This window comes from Vanacampus margaritifer, chromosome 13 (assembly GCF_051991255.1).
Source record: "Vanacampus margaritifer isolate UIUO_Vmar chromosome 13, RoL_Vmar_1.0, whole genome shotgun sequence".
In the NCBI taxonomy this organism is placed as follows: domain Eukaryota; kingdom Metazoa; phylum Chordata; class Actinopteri; order Syngnathiformes; family Syngnathidae; genus Vanacampus; species Vanacampus margaritifer.
In genome coordinates this window covers 2,615,233-2,639,144 of record NC_135444.1, presented here as the reverse complement: position 1 = coordinate 2,639,144, position 23,912 = coordinate 2,615,233, and the positions used below count along the sequence as shown (strand labels likewise).

General features: G+C 41.4%; 1 protein-coding gene across 3 annotated transcripts in view; it reads left to right on the top strand.

Annotated features, from left to right (window-relative positions):
* The first annotated feature begins 3,631 nt into the window (after window positions 1-3,631).
* The window catches only part of LOC144062957 (contactin-associated protein-like 4), a 118,104-nt gene continuing 97,823 nt past the window's right edge, over window positions 3,632-23,912 (top strand). For 2 of the 3 annotated variants that reach the window (XM_077584788.1, XM_077584787.1), the window contains exons 1-2: window positions 3,632-3,877; window positions 15,395-15,505. In XM_077584788.1, coding sequence (XP_077440914.1) covers window positions 3,802-3,877; window positions 15,395-15,505 — 187 coding nt within the window. In that variant the 5' untranslated portion in view covers window positions 3,632-3,801. Of the gene's footprint in view, window positions 3,878-15,394; window positions 15,506-18,047; window positions 18,244-23,912 lie in introns of all 3 variants that reach the window. The other variant, XM_077584789.1, reaches the window with a different exon arrangement.

Below are 23,912 nucleotides of genomic sequence, written 5' to 3'. Positions count from 1 at the left end.
TTATGTGCCCTCAGTTGAGAGACTGGGATACTTCTACAGCGTGTGTGAGTGGCGTTACTCCTCTACACATTGCAGTGCCTTCTCTCCACGGGCCACTTCTGAGTCATTGTCCTTTCCACATGTGCCAACTCTCATGTGTGCACCCAGTTTTCCTTCCTTCCAGTGCATGCATGCTCTTTTGCATATAATCATGCTGCACATCGTGATGGCAGTGCATTGTATTCAAAGGGGAAATGATGCACCCACCATACCGCCTACTCTGTCTTACTGATTAAGACTTACTCGTTAATGTTGTACTGTTTCCACTCGAGGTGAAAACTGAAACTGACGTTATTGGGACCTTTTCTGTGTGACTGCTGGCACAACGTTTACTACAGTTAGTCTTTGATGGCTTAGGCAGCATGGCGGATCCTTTACTGTAACATCCAAATGTCATAGATAAAGGAATTTTTTTTTGTAGCTAATCCTCTCTTAAAGTAAAACCCCGGACAAGGACTTTTCATCTTGTACTGTCACACTGCTGTGCTGTAATACTTTTCTTGTAAATCACACACTAATTCGACAGTACATTGCTGCGGTGACTTAAGAAGCACTTAATGACTCAAGCCTAAGCATCTCTACATTACATGTTAAATATTCTCATCATATTAAGGTGTCAAATCTCATACACTTGATCCAGGAATATGAATATTTGATTACTCCATAAAAATAAAAATAAACAATTTTATTTGACTTGGTAATATGAATGCATTTATGGTTATGTAAAAATGTTGTTGTGATTTTCTGGGTGTGCATACAATAGCCTCTGGTCACCTCAGGAGATATCCTGCCAGACTTGGTTCAGGGCATCAATTATTTCTTGAATAATCTTTGGTGAGTTGTGGCTGGGTTTGATACAATGGCCGATGATAAATGATGGTCCCAGAGTTGATCGATTGGATGTGGGTCAGGGGAATTGACAGGCCAGTCATTAGGATCAAAATGATCGTTCCCCCTACCCCCCACCCACTCACATCTTCTGCTTGTGTGACCTTGCAACTAGCTTGGGAGTCCCAGAGGACATCTCCACGGCAACGTGGTCACGTCATCAGTCAGCAAGTGTAAGTCTTTGAGAACTGTTATTTTATTTTATTTTTGTCACGGTTGCAATAGTTTAAAATTAATATACATTAGTAGTGTGATTAATCTGCGTTAATACATGATTAAATGCAATATTTTTTGCGATTAATCAATGAGTTAACGCTTTAATTTTGACAGCACTAATATATATATATATATATATATATATATATATATATATATATATATATATATATATATATATATATATATATATATATATATATACGCGGACAGGGCTGGGAAAAGCACAGTAGCGATGTGCCTTCAGGAGGATCATTTTTGCAGCATTTTTGCCTGCAGGCTAGACGAAGTAATAAGTCATTTTAAATTGAGGTATGAAAATCACCAAATGTAATCACTTTTAAACAGGTAGTGTAGGCTTTCTGAAATGAAAGAAATAATTACAATAAATAGAAAAAGCAGTAAGTTTTAACTTTCATTTCAGCCTGGGGAAGGCAGTGCCTACCTTGCCTGCCCTGACCGCACATCATTATATATATATGAATATTTATACATATATATATATATATATATATATATATATATATATATATATAGTTTTGTATTCATTGAGATATTGTTTAAAATGTTACTTTTCAAAGGGGGTGTACTCATTTACGCTGAGCACTCTATATACTGTATATATATATATATATATATATATATATATATATATATATATATATAGTTAAAATTAGCCACCCGCCAAAATGAATTTTAACCCGCATTTGGCAGGTTGGCCGGTGTTAATTTACAGCCTTGTTATGTATAGTTAGCGAGTTATTGGTTTTCAATTTCAAATGACCCTGTTACCATCCATCCATCCATTTGCTACCGCTTATCCGGGGTCGGGTTGTTGGTCCCAAGGCATTCCCAGGCCAGCCAGGAGACATAGTCTCTCCAGCGTGTCTTGGGTCGTCCCTGGGGCCTCCCGCCGGTGGGACATGCCCGGAACACCTCTCCAAGGAGGCGTCCAGGAGACATCCGAACCAGATGCCCGAGCCACCTCAACTGGCTCCTCTCAACGCGGAGGAGTAGCGGCTCGACCCTGAGTCATTCCAGGATGACCGAGCTTCTCACCCTATCTCTAAGGGAGAGCCCGGACATCCTGCGGAGGAAACTCATTTCGGTCGTTTGTATCCAGGATCTTGTTCTTTCGGTCACGATCCACAGCTCGTGACCATATGTGAGGGTGGGAACGTAGATCGACCGGTAAATCGAGAGCTTCGACTTTTTGCTCAGCTCCTTCTTCACCACAACAGACCGATACAGAGTCCGCATCGCTGTAGACGCTGCACCGCTGCACCGCTGCACCGCTGCACCGCTGTCGATCTCCCGCTCCATCCTGCCCTCACTCGTGAACAAGACCCCAAGATACTTGAACTCCTCCACTTGGGGCAGGACCTCATCCCCGACCCGGAGAGAGCTCGCCACTCTTTTCCGATTTGGAGGTAATGATCCTCATCCCAACCGCTTCACACTCGGCTGCAAACCGCTCCAGTGAGAGTTGGAGATCGCAGCTTGATGAAGCCAACAGCACCACATAATCTGCAAAAAGCAGAGATGCAATACTGAGGCCACCAAACCAGACTCACTCAACGCTTCAGCTGCGCCTAGAAATTCTGTCCATAAAAGTTATAAACAGAATTGGTGACAAAAGGCAGCCTTGGCGGAGTCCAACCCTCCAACGCCTTATTTTACCCGTCATAAAGGATCGATGAGCCGTGCTTTGTCTGGCCTCTCATCTAGGACCCGTTTGCCATGGGTGACCCTGCCAGACAACAGAGGTCCTATCATCATTGGGACACACAAACTCCTCCACCACGATATGGTGCCGGCTCACGGAGGAGTGACCCTGTTACATGCCATTAAAACACATGAAGTTCTTCACTAATCTGTGTCAAAAATCCGTAAATAACTCACGAGTTATGATTTGAGGCTCCCTCTAGTGTTTATTTACAAATTGTGAGATACAAGATGGGACAGTGTAAAACTACAACAATCACCATGAAAATTCCTGTGGCGATCTATACTTGACATCTGACATTAACAGAACGATCTTTTGATTTTGATGACTGTTAGTGGTTTCTTTATCAACGCTTCATGTTTTGTTTTGAAAATGAATGAACGAATGATACACGGATTCATTAGCTTTCCGTTTATGTCTCCCAGCTAAGTGTCTTGTAAGTGTCATGTTTTTTGGATTAGTTGAAACTATAACATGAATTCCGTGACATGTGCAATGACAGTAAAATTCTATTTCCTTTTACATCTAAGAATTGAGCAGTTTTATTTAAGTGTTGGACATGTACTGCTGAGTGTATTCTCTGATGGCCCATGCACATGAAATAAAAGAAGGCTCTGAGAAGAGTAAGTGAGCAGAACAACTATGTTAAGAGTGAAACCCCAAAAGAATAATAATCCTCAACTTGCCACTGCACTGTGGTGTAAGAGCTGCAATAGTCTTGTAACCCTCCCCCCATTCCCCATTTTCTTTCTCTTTATCCTCTCGCCATCACTTGACGGAGTGCCGACTGTGTGAGAGCATCCCCCTTTCTCTCCGCCTGCACCGGCAGACTGAGTGACCGAGTGTATCTGGAGGAGAGATTGGCAGCGAATGGGAGAGGACTGTCTCCTCTCAGTCAGGACTGATATTGTGCGCATTAACGTGCTTTCAACATGTCTCCGAGGAGTACCAAACTGCCTGGGATTGCTGTGCTCATCTCCTCATTGCTTCTTGGCTCCTGTGGGACAGGTGAGCAGTCCTTCTAGTTTCCACCTGATCTGTTTTGATACGTTTTTTTTTAGTGTATGTAAGAAAAATACATCAATTAAAGGAACTTGAAATCTTCAAATGCTTATACTTCAAGCATTTATACACCATCTGATGTATTATCTCACCTGTAATGTCAAGAATGTCCAAAGTGATGACTACATGTGTGAATTCTATCTTTCTCCTGCCATACATCAAAGAAGCAAATGTAACTGGGTACAAAACAAACATTCAAATCAATTTAATTCCTTTCATGGAAGCATTCTTTTTTAATGGTTTGCAAAAAGTTTTTCATATTAGAAAAAACAGTGATAAACAAAGGGGCATCGCAGAGTTATAGTTAAGTACATACCTGTATACTTAATATCCTCGTCATTTATTTTTGGAGATGTACAGTACGTGCTCAGCCCAATGCCCTCGAGAGTTTTTACCTAACTGTGTCAGTTGTAGGTTTGGGAAGAAAATAAGAAAAAAAGAAAAAAACAACATGCATACATCTAACTTAGTGTTTATTCAGATTGTTATCTTGAAAAGTTATTTTTATTATTATTTATTATTTGTTTAGGGGAGTGATAGATATGATGGAGGATGAGAGGAGTTTGTAAGCATAAATAAGTGTTGGTCTTTCTCAACTATATTGGTTGTTTAAAGAGGCAACAAACTATTGAATGACGAGCTATTGAATAAATGACATTGTCCCAAATTTCTACATGAAAATGTAGATTTTCTTTTGCTTCAACAAGAACTAATTAATTTCACGTGTAGTAAAGAGTGCATGTTATTTTCACATTCAGCTTCCTCAGAGATTTTTCTCAGCACCTTGACCTGTTGCCGTTAAGAAAAAAAAAATACCAGTTTATATTAAAACAGTGCAATTATATGGAGAATTGAAAATGATATGATGATTTCAGATATGATGCACTTGCACTCAGCAAACAGGGCAGAGAGTGCGAGTGAGTTAATATTGAGATCATATTGATGATCTTTCAATAGGAGTGATCAGATCCATATTCTGTCTGACATGACATGACGTGACATACTCATTTTCATCAAATACTCCAACTGCAACACTGTCAATGGATTTCACCGCTATTGTAACATATGGATCTTTTCCATAATTAGCTGTTGAGCCCTAATCAGTGATTTTCCACTTTCACTTTCTTTTCTTTTTTTACCCCACGGACTAACACACACAACAAAACCTTTTTCTTTTATTTTCTTTCTTCTTGTTTTTTTTTTATTTTATTTTATTTTTTTACAATTTAAATGATAATGACAATGACATCTTTTTTGGAGAGAGAGAGCTCAGTATTGTTCATTCTGTAATCTTACCGATTCAACATGTCATCATGATTGCTCTCTCTTTTATTGTGTGTGTGAACGTGAGTGTGTGTGTGCGTGTGTGAATATGTCAGTGCGTGTGAGTTTGTGCTCATTATTTCACAGCACCCGCCCCCCGGCCCCCAAAACCCCACACAACCAGCCAACCCCAGCACCCCCCACCCAGCCACCCATACCACCGTCCAGTACCACCGCCCCCTCCCCAACAATCCGCTCCTGACAATTTTGTGGCAAAAAGGTCACTATATGTCATGATCTGTATTTGTTTGGTTTCGTATTTGGTTTTGCTTCATGTTATGTCTTTCTCAATATGGTTTTGTCCACCTGTTTGTCAGCCCTTGTCTACCAATCAGATCCTTCAGCCACTTGTGTCGTGTCCAGCTGTTTCTCATTGTCTCGTTGCTTTGCTTATATTTAGTTCCTGGTTTCTGCTCAGCTCTTGTTTTATAATTTTGTTTGCTTTCGCTCCTCGTCCTGGTAATCCTGTTTATGTAAATTTAGTCTGAGTGTTTGTTTCTTTGAATCTGTTTTGTTTTTGATAGTAAGCTTAGTCTTCTTTTTCTGTTTTGTTGATTAAACATTTTTGTGAGCACGCCTGACCTCCTTCACTGCTTCCTGTATTTGGGTCCTCAATACCTCACACCTATCAGAATGATCCAACCAGAAATGGACCCAGCAAAAGCATTGCACCAGGCTTTGCTTTTTCAGGGAGAAATGCTTGCCCGAGAGACCCTTGCTGCAGTGAAGGACGCTCTGCAAAAACTGACTTCAGCCATGAACAGCCTGACTGCCGAGGTGGACAGGTTCTGTGCCCGGTCCCGCATGCACCCGCTGTTCTCCAGTCGCTCTCCAGCCCTTCTTTGGCCGGTAAATAAATGAATAAATAAATAACATTATGCAGCGTACCGCTAGCATATATGGGAAATTGGGAATATACATTAAAAGTAGCCCCCTTCTCCCCAAAATACATCTGTATTACCGTGAAAAGGTATTACAAAATCTGGGCAATAATTTAAAAAAATCGTGATGTGGTTTTGACTTATCATGATCACAAAAACAGTATAATCAAAGAAAAATAATAAATGATCCGAACAGCGTCGTCTGTGTTTGAGTTCCTACATTGTGAAAGCACCCTGAATGCGCCTTGTTGCTTGACCAGCAAGCATGTGACAAACAGAGACTGGCCATTTTCCAAAGTTTTCCAAACGGCGTCCCTTGGTCGATAAAATTAATTGTTGCACCATACGAATAGTAATCGCTGGATGTTGACCGGCATCTTTGCCCACCCCCCAATCAAATATGATTCAGCTACAGTGCAACCAACCACAGCTCCCTTGTTTTCTGAAGCTGATCCGTGATTGGTCTGAGCGCTGAGCAACTGTGATGTCATTTTCAGTCGATGACAAGTGGCAAAATGTCTGCCCCCCTTACATGGATTTTTTTTTAAAAAAAAAGTGCATTTTGCTGCTCAACTCATATTCCACAAATGCAATACCGTGTTTAGTCTGATGGGGCTGCATAGAACAAATTATTTTAAAGAACATTTTGAGATTGACTTCCCGTTTAAAGAGTTTTGATAGTCAAGTGCAAAAGCCCTTTGATGAACTTTGTCAATGCAGCCTGAGTGTTTCATACAGCTGATGTGTAGATTACTTTAGTCTTGTTAAAATGTCAATTATATTTTAGTTTCAGTTTGAACGGCAATCATTTTTGGGACAAAAAATGTGGGCCTGGCAAACAATGTGATAGCTGAAATGGTTAATGGTTTGGTGCATTGCTCAAAGACACCTCAAACTATGCATATCCTTTGATCTGCGACAGGTCTGCATAGCAGGTTGTTGCGCATGATCTCAAATATTACCAACAGTATCACTTTATCCCCATACTGATTACTTCCCTTATGGGTGTCTAGCAGAGTGCTTCATCAATTGGCTGAGAAAATGAGCTGTGGGTTCTGATTATATAAATAGCTGAGGTTGAAGGGGCTACTTAAATCAGCAGTTTATTTTCTTCGACGGCTGAAAATTCATTTTCACTCCAATGCAAGAAAGTTGAATATGCTGCATGAGGGTTTGATTAAAATTTGAGTTTAGCTTCCTGCTTCACATGCAAACAGTCTGTCCCATCAGAATTTATAATTTTTCAAAGAGCTGGTGTATTGCCCCACAGGATCATAAACTTCTGAATAAAATCAATTTGCTGTGAATGTGCTGGAGATTTCAGAAGCCCCTGCCCCATCCTTTATGCGTTAATGAGATCTGGGATAAGTAGTGGATAAATCACCTTTCCCATCTTGGTGTCATTCTGACAATGTGTTTTGTACAAGTGGAGTAAAAAGGAGGTTGTGATTAAGTCAAGGTTATGTAGCAGGTACCAGCAGGTGGTGGGGCAAGTCTGGAGCCGCTTGTCATGAATCTTGATTCATTAATCCACAGCAAGTAGTTAAGCAATAAAAGTGACAAAGATCTGCAGTCAATCCATCTGCACTTTGCAACCTGTGGGATTTTATATTTGGCCAAGGCCGGCTCCCTGTAAATAGAAGTCACCCGTAAACAAAGCCATTCATCAACGGGCCCTGTCATTACAGTATATAAGATGACTTGTTATTGGGCAAACGATCAGCCACATTCTGCTGAGGTCATCATTCACACCTGGGGTCTATTTCACAAAGGAGGTTTAGTGAAAACCCTGAGTCAAGAAACCCTGAAATTTGGGGAACTCTCTGTCTTCCGTTTCAGGAAGGGAGGTAAACAAAACCAGAGGAAAAGAGGTAACTCTAGCCTGTTTCATAAAAAGAGGTAATTTAAGCTCTCGTTCAGTTACCATAGCAACATTGTCTATGAATCAAACCTGGTCGGTGGCAGGTTTTTCACAATAAAACTTGGTTTCCTCTGTCCCCGCCTCCTTTCAGCCACACACGGCATTCCATTCCATTAGGCTGCTCTGTTCCTTCAGGGAAAACCAGAGGGGACAGGGAGTGGACTCCTCGGAGGCAAAAAGATCCACTGTCGCCTTTTCAAAGCGGATATAAATGGCGCTCACTACCACCGGGTGGAGACGCCAAACCCCCTATGACGGACGACGGCGGGAGAAGGAATTCGCCGAATGGTTGACGATGCCCAGAAGAAACATGGCCCGCAGGCTGGCAAGACGGGGGGCGGCCCATCTGAGAAGCCTCCATAAGGCCCGTAGCAGCTGGGTGGACCTTGTCCCGACCTGATGATTGATGTGATACACAGTAGAGGTGTTGTCCGATTCTACCAGGACATGACGCCCTACCACGAAGGGTAGAAAACGAATGAGAGCCAGATGCACAGCCCGCAGCTCCAACACATTGATCTGTCCCCTGCAGACCACAGGCCTTGAGCCGTCCTGTGTTGCCAAACTGCTCCCCATCTACACAGGCTGGCATCGGTGGTAACCACTTCGTGACGTGTGGGTACCACCCTCAACGGGACTCGCTAATAGAACAGACCACCGACCTCAAGATGCGAGAGCACCCATGAACCGGCTGGACACTCGGAGACGCTTCAGATGGTCCAGCAGCGGGTTGAGCCGGAAGCGGAGCACCCACCGTTGCAATGGTTGCAGCGACAGCAGACCCAATGGAACAAGTGCCGTCAGGAACGTTAACTTGCCTAGCAGATGTAGAAAAAGGACATACGGCAGCATCCCATTGGCACAAAAGAGAGAGATGAGATGTAGCACATTGTCGACCCTCCGTGGGGACGGTCGAGCTGTCATGGAGGTGGTGTCCAACGACATTCCGATGAACAGAGTCTGCTGAGGGAACAAGAGAGGACTTTTCCAGGTTGACCTTGAGCCCAAGTCGTGACACATGATGTAGAAGCCTAGACCTGTCTCGGATTGCCTGATCCTTGAACGGAGCGCATATTAGCCAGTCGTCCAAGTAAGGGAGCACCTTTATGCCTTTTAAGAAAGAAAAGAGTTTATATGTTCAAAAGGGGTAGGAAGTTAAAAACTGATCTAGTCCTTTCCCTTATTCGTTTTATATTGATACAATAATAAGGTTAACAAAAGAAAAATCTATAAACCTAGTCATATATACAAGTGCACTTTAACATACGCACATTTGCCAGCAACATATGTACATGAAATTCAAAGGCATAAACCATAATACATTTATGAATCATATCCTCATACTCACATATACAATTTTCATTACACTCATACCGATACATCCAAAGAAATTACAGCATATGTACAATTTTAACAGCTCATGTCTGATTCATTAATTTTTTTAAATTTTGCTTTAAATTTTTTTTAATTCAGCAAGTGACTGACATCTTTTCAGGTCAGTTAAAAAATATTCCACAAATTAACACCTTTGACAGAAACACACCTTTGCTTAATATTTATTCTTGTTTTTATTTTTTTGTGGACACTTGTACCCCTTATGTTATAAGGACTCTCTTTAATTTCAAATAGCTTCTGAGTACTGTGGCAGAGAAGATTGTTGTGTACTTTATACATTATTTGTGCTATTTTAAATTCAACTAAGTCGTAAAATTAAATTGTATTTGATTTAATAAATAGAAAATGAGTTGGTTCTGTATATTTTGATCGATTAATAATTCTTAAGGCTCTTTTTTGCAGTTTGAAAACAGGATCGGTATTTGTTTTATATGTGTTTGCCCAGATTTCCACACAATAGGTCAGATATGATAATAATAATAATAATAATAATGTGTATATATATATATATATATATATATATATATATATATATATATATATATATATATATATATATATATATATATATATACACACACACACTTGTATCCATGAGTCTCTGATTTTCTGCCACAGGGAATTCAGGTATTGCCTTTAGCCGACAGAAGGCGCGCTCTCCTCTCTCCTCTCCTGAAAAGCTGGAATGTGTTCTCGTGTTCAAAGCCCCGCCCCCAACCCCACCCCTTCCCGTCCCTCCACGTTAAAACACTGCCAAAAAGTTTGAACTGATAAAAAGAGAAGTGAAACTGAAAACCAGAGAGTTGAAACTGAAAACCTGTGACACTCGGGGAAATACAGAGAGTGTAAAAAAAATCTGCAGATTGGCATTGAAAAAGACATCATAATAGAAAAAAATAAGCTTAAAGAAAATTGTATTTTTTAATGTCCATCCATCCATCCATTTTCTTGGCCGCTTTTCCTCACAAGGGTCGCAGGGGGTGCTGGAGCCTATCCCAGCTGGCTTCGGGCAGTAGGCGAGGTACACCCTGAACTGGTTGCCAGACAATCGCAGGGCACACAGAGACAAACAACCACACTCACAATCACACCTAGGGACAATTTGGAGTGTTCAATTAACCTGCCATGCATGTCTTTGGAATGTGGGAGGAAACCGGAGTACCCGGTGAAAACCCACGCAAGCACGGGGAGAACATGCAAACTCCACCCAGGAAGGCCGAAGCCCGGACTCGATCTCACATCCTCTGCACTGGGAGGCGGACGTGCTAACCAGTCAGCCACCGTGCTGCCTTATTTTTTTAATGTCTGTATTTTATTTTTCAATACAACCTTTTAGAATGCCAATACTTGTTTCAATGTCAATGCAGCTTTTTCCACAATGACTTTTTTTTCAATACCAAATCTCATTGTCAGTGTTGTGGCTCCATATGGTGGTGGGTTGGGGGGGACTAATCATCATAACATTTTCATTTTCTTTATGTGACCAAAAGCATTTGAGACATCCATGATGTTATCAATAAACTTACCAGTACTTATCACAGGCCTCACCAAATTGCAAATAATCTTTTAATTCACACAAAATTATTAATTCAAAATACTCACTGCGGTATTAAGACCTCAAGGAAATACCACAAGGAGCAACAACAAAATAACCAAGCTTTGGCTGATGCCTCAGAAGATGAATTGTAAGCTGAATGCAATCTTCAAAGTTGAGGCTGATTTCATCTGTTGAGAGGTCAAACTTCCAAAACTTTTAAAGGGTTCACATCTTGAACGATGGCCTCATCTGCAATTGGAATTGACTTTTCACTGACTTTTCATTTGAACAGTTCCTGAAAATGTCAGGTTCACATCTTTTTTCTAAGGTACTGGTTGCCATGGACATTTGAAAGATGCAAGTACCAAAACTTTAAGCCTGTTTTTCTCAAAACTAGCGATTTCTACTTTCCAACATTAAAACTGCTGTAACTTTATCAATTTATGCGGTATGTTCATGTATTATATATTATTTTAAAGAGAATTAAGTGCAGAATTCAAATATATCAATATCTCAATTTAGATTTTTTGGGGCACATGAGGACCCTTCACATATAAATAATGTGTTTTCACAAAATCAGGCATATGTTGCGGGGATGAGCTTTTTTTTATATTATTATTTTATATTATAGCAAAAATACATCAACAAAAATGTCAATTTTGAAATTTGTCCAAAAATAACCCCCTTAGGCTTTTATTTCAATTTCCCAGCAGTACAAAAGTTTACATTTTGGTCTAAATTTATAAAAATAAATAATTTTGTAGACAATCTATGTCGAAAATAGGGCATGTTTTTAGCCGAGCTGTTAGCTCGGGCACCTGTTCCAAAGCAAACTGGCGATCGCCTCTAATGTCATTCACAAATGATTTATATGAACTGACATACCAACCAATAAAAGTCGCTAACACCATAATGTGTCCCTCAACACGAAATCGACAGAAGCCAGACGCATGCACAACTGTGTTGAATAACAAGATGCACTGTATATTTATGCAACACAGCCGTACGTGCTCTTAGAAGATCATGTGATACGATTTTTATAAACTTAGACAAAAATGTAAACTTTTGTACTGTGGGGAAATTAAAATAGAGACCTTAAGGTTTTGTTTTTGTTTTTTAAATCTCAAAATTTAAATTTTTTGTCCAAGCGATGTATTTTTGCTATTTACTGAAAATTAATCTCCCCGACATACGCCTCCTGTATTGTCATGTTACATAAACTTGTAAGTGTTGGTCTTAATTGCTCAATTCTATTCTCCCATCAGTGAAGGGTTTCAAAGTGAATCATTGAATTCCTTCCAGCTCCGCTTTATAAATGCCTGGAAAAGTTGCAGACTGTTTTTCTGCAAGTACAGCAATCTTTTAGTCCAATTTCCCTGTAGGCTGCTTCCTTTAGGCCTAATTTTTCCTGTCACTCATCTTATAAGTGTCATGACTCCAGTGAGAAAACCTTTTTTTTCTCTTTTATCTGTTTTTTTCCTGCCAAGGACACACACCAATGGCACAGACACATGACAAGACAAAGACGTTAAGTGTTCACAGTGCCTCCTCAATTCACTATCTGTATCTAGCACCTGCTGGCTCTCTTCCAGCATTCAGGTGTAAAGGCTGGATGTAAACAGGGTTTTTTCTGTGTAAAAAATTTGGAAGCACCCGCCTCCTACTAATTTTGCACCGCCCCCAGCCTGATATCGCTCAACACAGCGCTCAGCTGTGTTGATTGAGCTAGGCAGCAATGTATTTTGACTGCAGTTGCAGCGTTGTGCCACTGTGGAGGCGCTATATCAATAGCACAGGAAAGACCTGAAGCAAATACAGAAGACGGAACAAATCACGGAGCAACTCCGTCGCACACACTCATTTCCTGTTCTTACGCAAGCAAGGCAGAGTTACCCTCCAGCTGTCGCCAAAGTCATAAAAATACAGTATATATATATATAAAAATAATAGTGTTTTAAAACAACACTAAACTATATTTACAATTTAATATGGACGAGTGTATATTTTTATTTTTTTTAATATTGTAGTAAAAAAAAAAATTGCATGTGCACACACCGCTGCCCGGTCACCTCCGGGTCATTCATTCACTGGAGTTAAATTAGGGTGAAAAGTTTTGAAATTGTAAATAAGGTTCAATCATTTCCAGTTTAGAAACTTTATTTGGACGTACGCCATTGTTATTTACGTTGCAACACATTGAGTGCGTAGTGACGTATTGCGGCAGACTCTCTGTCGAGCAATGTGAAACGCCTATAAAGAAAGTAAGTTAAGCCTCGTAGGGTTCCTAAAGAAACAAGATGTGATCGGTAGAGTCACCCTCCCTCACGCCGTGCTCTCGTCATTCACCAGGCGCATTCAAAAGTTTTTATCGTCCCTTTAGGAACGACACGGGGGCTTACCTTGCTTTCTCTGGACCGCAAACCCAGGACCTTTTGCTTACAGGGCAAGCGCACTAACCACTACGCCGTTTGTTCAGATAGGCTGACTAGCACAATAATTTTACTTGGAGTTTACACAAGTGTAAGCCACAGAATCTGGGAATTTAAGACGGCCCATTGGCATTGCAAATGTGAAGGATAATTGATTGCTTTTAATTTATTTGGACGTAACGTTTACTGATAAGGTCTACTAGTATCACTATCCTGCGAGCACGGAGGTCTCAGAAAAAATGGGCGTGTGTTTAGTCCGCATAGGCGGTGCGGGGGTGGGTTTGCACCTGATGATGTCATAGAGGGAGCTCCCGCTCATTTTCTCGTGTTGGGAAGGGCTGGTGCTTGGAGAGCAGAATGACCTAGAATTTCTCATTGATGGGCGAATGGAGAAAAACACCTCTTTGGTGATGTTTTTGGTGAAGAATTAGCATTTTAACATGGCTAAAAGCTCCAAAAAGTAGATTTTTCACATTACTGTCCCTTTAACATGGTGATAGTCATATTCCTATAGGAAGTCTTAACTTAAATTATGTTCCCTGAAAAAGAAAGTGAGTCAGTTGAATGTACAGAATAGCCTACATGCACGTCATGGTGCTAATTCAGGATTAAGGATGTTCGATACCACTTTTTTCTCCCGACTGATACCGATACTCGACTCTTGAGTAGTCAACGATACTGATACTAAATACCGATAACCATTAGTGCATAAAATTCCCAACCCAAAAATGGCAGATAATTTTAAATAAAGTCCTATATATGTCCCAATATATTATTTTTTCTTAAAATTGCATGAAATTAATGGCAACTTTTTATTCATATAATTTTTAATTACCTGGTATCAGTAGTCATGACTCACGATGGTACCACCTCTGCCTCACTTATTTTGAACTAGGAAAAATCCTATCGGCCTGCATCAACTCAGTGGCCTTTTGGTAGAGTGTCCGCCCTGAGACTGGGAGGTTGTGGGTTCAATCCGGGTCATACCAAAGACTATAAAAATGGGACCCATTGCCTCCCTGCTTGACACTCAGTATAAAGGGTTGGAATTGGGGGAGTAGATCACCATGTGATTCCCGAGCGCAATCATTGCTGCTCACCGCTCCCTCAGGGGATGGGTCAAATGCGGAGAACGAATTTCGCCCCCACTTAGTTGGGTGTGACAATCAGTGGAATTTACCTTTACCTTATATGTGTTCCCACCGGAAATGTGGTGCTGAGCATAAGGACCGATTTCCATATTCAGAGTGCTTTCTTAAGTTGAGAAGTTGTGCAAATTCTTTGTAGTCCATTAAAATAATGGTTGACAGTCTCATTCTGTGAGTTTAATACATTTTTTTAGGGATAAAATGTAATCATAGTCGATCAGTCATAAACCAGACAATGTAAAATTGCTCATAATTTTATATTAAACCAACGCTGTATATGCTACGTTTTTTTTGTTTACTGACTACAATCTATTCATAGGGACATTTTAATGCTTTCCTCTTTAAAATTGAATAAGGCAAGAGAAAAAAAGGACAAGCTAGCTTTCTTTATTGAGACAGTGATTTTATTTTATTTTTTACCATTTAGTAAAACTGAATAAATAGTGAACACGTATGTAAAGTATTCCAATCCAATTTTAGCAGATGGCTTAGGAAATAGAATAGGGCATGAGTTATTTGTCACACATTTGCAATGACTTGGACGGTGTGTGTGTGTGTGTGTGTTTGTGTGTAGAGCGCCACGAGACTTCAATTTCATTATGATTACACTGATTTGGTTTTGATTTTAAATAGTTTCATTCTTTGAAAGATGATTGTCATTTATGAAAGAAATACATAAATGCTGACTGACTCACACTGCCATACAGTTTACGCTACAATATTTACATAGGTTGCAAACTATGTCTCATGCTTCAGTGAGAAAGCATTGTGACCTGAAAGTAACCAGTGAATGGTTTTTGGTCAACCCGCCTTTTTGATTCATCAACAGATGTGTGTGACAGCACTCTGGTGTCTAATCTACCCCACTCATCATTCCGAAGCTCCTCACAGCTGTCTGGTAGCCATGGACCGGTCTACGCAAAGGTCAACAGGAGAGAAGGTGAGACTATGAATCAGTTGATGCAATAATCCACAGGGAACAATCAGGGTGAACAAACACAATTAATAGAGGACTTCAATTTCAAAAAAATAATTTTATTGATGCAAGATGCTTCACTGTAAAATTAGACAAGCTTGCATTATTATTATTATTTTTAAAGACATTCAGATATAAGGAAGAGGCACTTACTGGAATTAGCAGAATAAATTCTGACTTTAGAGTCCTTACTCAGAATTGCAATTTTCTAACATCAGCAGTAAAATCTGCTAACAAGACTGAGTGAGAGTGGAAAAGGTGATTAAACTAATTAATAGTTGACTTTCCTGAGTAAAAGGCACTTTGTCACTTTATTTTAAGAACCTATTTACGACAATCCATTGTTAAATTTGTCATTTGGTGGGAAGAATGTATTTGGCTGACTGCACACAACCATGACCAGAATTTCATTAGGGTGAACTGATTTCAGTTATTGGTTTCACTGTGATGGAGCGCTTTGCTGTTTTTTTGTCTCTAAATTAAGTGAGGCATATTTTAAACGTTTTAATACTCTTCAAATTAAGTCTATAAAAAATATTGGTTGATTATTATTTTATTTTATTTTTTTGGTAAGTTGATGGTATTGTAGAAACTCTGCGGTCAAACATATGATAAGTTGTCCCCTGTTAATATCTATTCATCTATTTTCTAATGCATATGTTAAGACAATAAGAACAAAGTTTCAATGTTAGTGAGTGAATAACAATACTTAATGTGAAGGCCATTCCATTAACATGACTTAATTTCTGGTACATTCCTACGCTTTATTTCCTACATTTCTTTTTACTTAACACCCATTGTCCTGCTGCTTTGCTACTATGAAAGAAGTGTCCCACAAAAAAATGCAAGGTTTGGTTCAACTTTTCTTCTTCACCTGTTCTGTTTAGCAGATTTGACATTAGGAATGAGTTTAAAAGAACAGTCGAATAATTTATATAGATTTTTCTTTTTGAGCCTGATATCGATTCAGAAAACCATGAATCGATTATTTTAATATCTCTTTTTCCCATAAATTCATCAGAAAATAGAATTTTGAAGGCCAATTCTTTTTTCGTATCTTGCTGTTTTCTTGAAATTTGCTGTAGATGCATTTAAAAGTATTTTCTTACATTTATGAAATACCTGTCTTATTGCACTTTAAGACCAGTCAGAATCTTTTTTACAATTATTGAATTAGAATTCTAAAAATATTTTCATGTCATCCTTGCTGATGTCAATGTTTGTGTAACATGTGTTAACGGCAGGAGAATTGGCCCAATTTTAGCCACGAATTTCCCCTCCCGACAATCGTAAGGATGCGCCAATATCCCAAAGATTATTTTAATAGATAATCCTAAAGTCGTTTGGGCCGTTCCGATCTCCAATAAAGGATATTCAACATGTTGGATTGTTTTGGCCCGACTTTGCACCATGGGTGTTGTGCCCCGAGGATAAAAAAGCATGCAGATGGTTGACGGTGACGTGCAGCCAATCAGAAAGCGAGGCGGCGAGAAAGACGGTGGGGAATCCAAAATCAAAACAGTAATGATGCAACAGAAAGTCCGTGCTTGCGCTGTTTAATCTCCTTTAAACAACACCTATCCTTTTTATGTCGATTTTTCTGCTAAAAACAAACCACGAAGTATCGTGACTGGTCCTCCATGTTTGTTTGCTCCAAAATTGCATTTAATCTCGAGAGATTTTGCGAGATTACCTATCCAGCCAGAAAACATTCATGAATAAAATTGGTTCATGTGTGATGTGTTAATTGTGCCGTGTGGCTGCACACCACACACTGCACATTCAAAACTGTTACTCCCGTGATTTCTTCTTGTCACATGTGGGGTCTCTCAATACGGCGCATTAGGTCCACATATAAATACAGTATATATTTTTTTTCAAAGGGGGGGTTATATTTTAAGAAAAAATTCGCAAATCTGCAAGAAAAAAAACTCGCAAATTTGTCACTTTATAAATTCGCAAATTTTCCACTTTGTTAAGTGGCAAATTTGAGAGATTTTTTTATATTATTATTATTGTTATTATATAAAATTATATATATATATATATATATATGGCCCTAATACTGTCATGTTTATTTTTCAGTCTTGTTTACTCCCTGTCATGTTTTCCTTGTGTTTTCCCCTTGTCTTGTCATTTCCTGTTTTATTGTGAAAAGTCTGACTCCTCTCGTTTCTGGTCACTTTCCCTTCCTCGTGTGGTGTCTGTGTCAACCCTGATTGTGTCCACCTTTCCCCATTACCCTCATGTGTCATCCAATCAGTGCCCTCAGCCAGGTGTGTCTTGTCATGTCATTAGTGTTGGTGTATTTAGTCGGTTGTCTCCCCCCTGTCTGTGTCGGTTCATTTTTGCTGTTGCAACTGTCGTAAGTCTTTCGCCACGTCACGCTGACCTCTTCTCCTGATCAGGATCCATGTCATGTTGTTAGTCTCGCCTTAGTTGTTTTGTCATGTTTTGTTAGTTCAGGTTATTTTGTATTTTGAAGTTAGGTTTTTTTTTGGATTAGATATTACAACGTCTTTTTGGACTGCACCTCTGCCTCCTTGCCCTGCCTTCCCGCATCTGGGTCCTAAAGCCCCCACCTTATTGACAGAATGAACCGACCAAGATCAGACCCAGCGGGAAGCTTCCGTAAGCGACCGGCTCGTCGTCGGCCGACACGGAAGCACCATCAGCCTGTCATCCAATCCCATTCCATCCAAGTAAGCTCCTTTTCGCGGTATTTGTCTTCTCTTCCCCTTTCACGCGATCAGCAAAACGCACTCAAGTCTCTGCCCTACGACACCATTTTGTCGCCTCAATGTTTTTTAGACTCTGACATCTCCGATGATGAAAATGAAGGTCCCTTTCCCATTAATACACTTACGGATTACAGTTCCGAATCTGACTCCGAATTGGACTTTTTCACCAGCTTAGTTCCCCACATGTTTTCTTCACAGTTTTCATTTAGGGATTATTTTGACACCGGGTCATGTCACCCCTCCTCACCTGGGTCTCCGCCGTGTTCACCACACCGGTCCCCATCGCGTGCACCTCATAGCCCACCGTTACCGCCACGTCATGACATAGTTTCCCCTTTACCTGGTTCCTTACCCACTCCCGTTAGTTTACGTCACGATCCTTCACTCTCGGTATCCTCGGGTTATATTCTCCCTATTGCTCCTCACTCCCCATGGTGGCAGGCTGATGAGGCTCCGGCTCCGCAGCCTCAAGTCCCTATCGTGCCACGTCAGCCAATGTCCAAAGTCCCCGAACCACGTCAGCCGATGTCCAAAGTCCCCGAACCACGTCAGCCGATGTCCAAAGTCCCCGAACCACGTCGTCCAAAGTCCCCGAACCACGTCAGCCAAAGTCCAAAGTCCCCGAACCACGTCAGCCAAAGTCCAAAGTCCCCGAACCACGTCGGCCGTCGGAGCCTCAGGTCTCCGAGCCACGTCGGCCGTCGGAGCCTCAGGTCTCCGAGCCACGTCGGCCGTCGGAGCCTCAGGTCTCCGAGCCACGTCGGCCGTCGGAGCCTCAGGTCTCCGAGCCACGTCGGCCGTCGGAGCCTCAGGTCTCCGAGCCACGTCGGCCGTCGGAGCCTCAGGTCTCCGAGCCACGTCGGCCGTCGGAGCCTCAGGTCTCCGAGCCACGTCGGCCGTCGGAGCCTCAGGTCTCCGAGCCACGTCGGCCGTCGGAGCCTCAGGTCTCCGAGCCACGTCGGCCGTCGGAGCCTCAGGTCTCCGAGCCACGTCGGCCGTCGGAGCCTCAGGTCTCCGAGCCACGTCGGCCGTCGGAGCCTCAGGTCTCCGAGCCGGCTCCGCGTCAGCCCCCGGACTCCGTGCCGGCTCCGCGTCAGCCCCCGGACTCCGTGCCGGCTCCGCGTCAGCCCCCGGACTCCGTGCCGGCTCCGCGTCAGCCCCCGGACTCCGTGCCGGCTCCGCGTCAGCCCCCGGACTCCGTGCCGGCTCCGCGTCAGCCCCCAGACTCCGTGCCGGCTCCGCGTCAGCCCCCAGATCCCGTCTCGTTTTCACGTCAGCCCCAAGATCCCGTCTCGTTTTCACGTCAGCCCCAAGATCCCGTCTCGTTTTCACGTCAGCCCCAAGATCCCGTCCCGTTTTCACGTCAGCCCCAAGATCCCATATCAGCTCCGCGTCAGGCCCAGGTTTCCGTCCCGTTTTCACGTCAGCCCCAAGATCCCATATCAGCTCCGCGTCAGGCCCAGGTTTCCGTCCCGTTTTCACGTCAGCCCCAAGATCCCATATCAGCTCCGCGTCAGCCCCAGGTTTCCGTGCCGGCTCCGCGGCAGCTCCCGGCCCCCGTGCCGGCTCCGCGGCAGCTCCCGGCCCCCGTGCCGGCTCCGCGGCAACTCCCGGACTCCGTGCCGGTTCCACGTCCTTAGTTGTTTTGTTAGTTCAGGTTATTTTGTATTTTGAAGTTCGGTTTTTTTTTTTGATTAGATATTAAAACGTCTTTTTGGACTGCACCTCTGCCTCCTTGCCCTGCCTTCCCGCATCTGGGTCCTAAAGCCCCCACCTTACTGACAAATACGGCGTCGTATCTCACAGTTTGGAAGTAAAAGAAAATTTTGCCGTGAGAACCAGGCTTTACTTTCATTAATAAACTAAATCATTTAACCAGTTGCTGCCTCCACAAAAATTTGGAAATGAATGGTGGAATTTTTATCATATCCTTGATATTTTAAGAAGAATTTGATGTTCCAACACCAATCAATTTTGGTTTGATTTGAAGTGAATCGAATCAAATCTGAAAAAATAGAAATCAAATCAAACCAAACTCTTGTGAATCGAAATTGAATCGATTGAGGAAATTAGAATTGATACCCACCCTTATTCGACATTCAATACAGGTGACCTGTATGTCTTATTATGCCAACAAGTTTGTTGTGTGAAAGGAAAATATATCACTACAACAGCAGCTATTACTGGTTGTGTACAACTTTAGTTAACGTTGCTCAGAGAAGAGGTTGGATGTGGTCATTTCTCCCACCACCTGGCTTCCTCTTTTTCTCTTGTGAAATAAACATTATCGCAGTCTACCAAACCAAGGAGGCTCAAGCTGTATTGAACTGATTACAACAGATATGCAAAACGTTTTTGCTTGATCATATTGATTTCATGGTTAACTCTATTCTCTGCTGTGTGCATGTAAAGAACAAATTGCTTCAGTCGCGAACATCAATAAAAAGTTTTGCCCTTTGTCGTTTTAAGCTTCTTGCACTTGCTGAGTTGCTGACATTGACTGTCAAGAAGACGCTTCAGGCCAGTGAACTGATGTGAACAGACTGAAAATTGAGCTGTTGAAAAGGCAATGTCCCCCCAACTGTCCTGTTCTCCCTGACGGATTTGTTCAGTGATGTGGGCTGCAGAATGCAAGAGTTTCTGGCTCTCCAGGACACAGAGAACAACACTTCAAAAGCAAGCGTCTAAGATAGCTTTTGGGTGACAGAGAGTGAGAAAAATGCTTTTGCATGCATGTAGACCTGATAAATAGATGTACAGAGGGGTGAATGGATGGTGTATAGAGAATCAGTCCGCATTTATAAGGAGATGTGCTTGGAGTATGAGCGTAGTTTCGATGTGTCAAAAGCACGAAGTAACTGCAAGCTTTTACACAATGCCTGAAACGTTTAGCATGGGTCATTCTATGGGAGCAATTCTGCTAAAATTGAACAACCATCCAGTGTTAAGTAGAATAAAAGCAGAGAAGGTTGTTAATGATGGGAAGGGTATTTTTGTTCTCCTCCCTACTGACTGTCCAATTATAGCATTGCTGTTTGTTGATCTGCTCTCCACTGAATACTGTAGTTGTAACAGACAGTTCAAGTTATAATATAATTAAAGCTAAATGTGTGCTCAATCAGAGGGAGAAAAAGAAATTGATTACTTTTGAACTGCAGCTCTGTCTAATTAATTATTGTAAAAGGGTCTAAGTGACTTCTTTCACCCTTAAGGGCCACCATGTTTCTTCGTAACTCATTCACTGCCAGCACAGTAAAAATCGATCTTTTGACGTCTATAGTCGTCAATGGCAGCGAATTAGTTTAATTGTGGGCAGAGCAGAAGTATGATCTTGAGTTTCATTACAAAATATTGATACGCAATGTTTGATGTCACATTGCTTTTCTTCTGCTCTGTTTACATACAGGAGTGATACAGTGAAAGTAGTGCAGCAGGGCTGAGGTGATGGTGACCATGCCTTAACGCGACAGAACTAGCATTTCGCCAACGATTAGTTGACATTTTTACATTTATGTTATGTCTGTTGCGGGACTTGAATCAGTGTCCTTTGATAGATTACTTGGATTTTGTAATCTATTGCGTGTTCAAATAAATTATAAATGAGATCGATGAAGAAGTTCCTTGCAAGTTTTTTATTTTAAAAGCTTTGAAAAGACACAACGACAACCTCACTAAAAATGGTGATCAGCTCCAGTATGTGTTGGATGATGAATCTTTAGCATCTTTATACAAAAGTTCTTACATTGAGACCCGCTCTCCTTTGAACCTATAGCAGAGTTGTGACAAAAAAAAGGACTTCCCGACCAGAGTCTTTGATGTAGAGAGACTCTGGACCCTATCAGATTTTACGACAGGACGACCTGAGGAGCAGAAGCGCTCAGCACCTCAACATTCTCCCGATAAGTCACAGAATCTTTTAGCCCCCTCTGTTGTTCCGGGAACAGAGAGGAGACTTCAAACAGAGATGAGATCAAAGCAATCCTTATCACATCCTCTCCTACACATCTGGTGACTGAGTTAACATAGTAATATCTACTTTTACACATGTATAACTAAATTCAAAACATTTAAAATATAAATTGAAACAGTTAAAATATAAATTGAAACAGTTAAATGTCAACAACCCATCAATTGAACTCCAAAGAGTTCAAAACAGACATTTAAACCTTAAAAAACAATTGTTAGAGAAAAATTCCAGCGGGATCTTCTTCGGATGTTGCGAACGACTGGCGCAACATTTAAGCAATGATTGTGTGGGGAGTTTAGAAATAAGTGTAGCAGGAGAGGGGGTAATTTAGCAGTCATATGGCATTAAAGAACAATTTGATTCATTAAAAAAATTTCAGTGGAAGGGGCAAATGTGAGGGTTAACACGATGTGTTGTAGTTACATTAAAATTTGCATCCAAAGGCTTCCAAAAGTACCAGAATAACATAACAATCAACATGAGCAAAATTGTCGCAATGTAGCAGCTGGTGGCGTGTTCCCTCTTCGAACCATCTCGTGATGTGTTCTTTGAATGACAAGGGGTTTGTCAGTTGTTGTTTTTTTAAAAGGGCGTTGTCATCTTATTTCAGAACTGGTCACTGGGATTATCTTCCCAAAATGTGACTCAATTGTGGAATAATGCTTCGAAAAAGCACTTGACATCAATCTCCTCGAACAGGCTGCTGGATACTGGGAGCAGGCGCGGTTCTCCAGTTGAATCTGTCAGATGGCTCCCCCTGGTGGGGGTGTCGAACCAGAACCAGCGGGCCTCGTGGAAGACAGATGAAACCAGGTGTCGCCTTTCTTATGCAATCGAACGGCACAAGAAGTCCTCTCTGTGATTCTGTATGGTCCAGTCCACCTAGGAGCACACCATTTTCATTTAGTGACTTTTAACCACACATATTCACAATTATTTATTTCTGAAGAAACATCTGGTTGTTTATTTGTTAGCTTGGATAATGTAGATACTATCTGTTTAAGTCCTGGAGGTCCTGCAATTTGCGACTCTCCCAGCGGAACATTAGGAGCCGGAAATGGTCTGTTTGTGTGACCTTCAAACGGAGTCCAGCCTTTAGCCGAATTTAATGACATTCGTACATTCATTAATGCAATAGGAAGAGCTTGTAGCCAGTTTAATTTTGATGAGGCCAGTGCTTTAGCCAATTTTTCTTTAATATTTCTATTCATTCGTTGAACTTGTCCTTGAGATTGAGGATGATATACAGAACCAAACGTATGTTTTAGCCCTAATGCCTTTTCCACTTCCTGTAGATGTTTCTTTCTGAAATGGGTTCCATTGTCTGACTTATTTTTTGTGGGAAACCCATGTGATGGTATGTAATGATTAATCAAATGTTTCACCACGACTTCTGCTGTTTCAGATTTGCAGTGATATGCCTCCAGCCATCCTGAAAAGGAATCTACTATTACCAATAAATATCGGTAACCTTCCACTGGCTTTAACATGTCAGTAAAATCCATTGAAATTACTTGTCCCGGAGCAGTCACTTCTGGATCGTGAGTGCCAGGAGGAGGTTTAGATGTAGGCATACTGTTGAATCTATTACAAACAGTGCAATCCTGTAGTTCACTTTTGACAATTTGCCTCATGTAAGGTCTTATTGTTTCGTCTACACCAA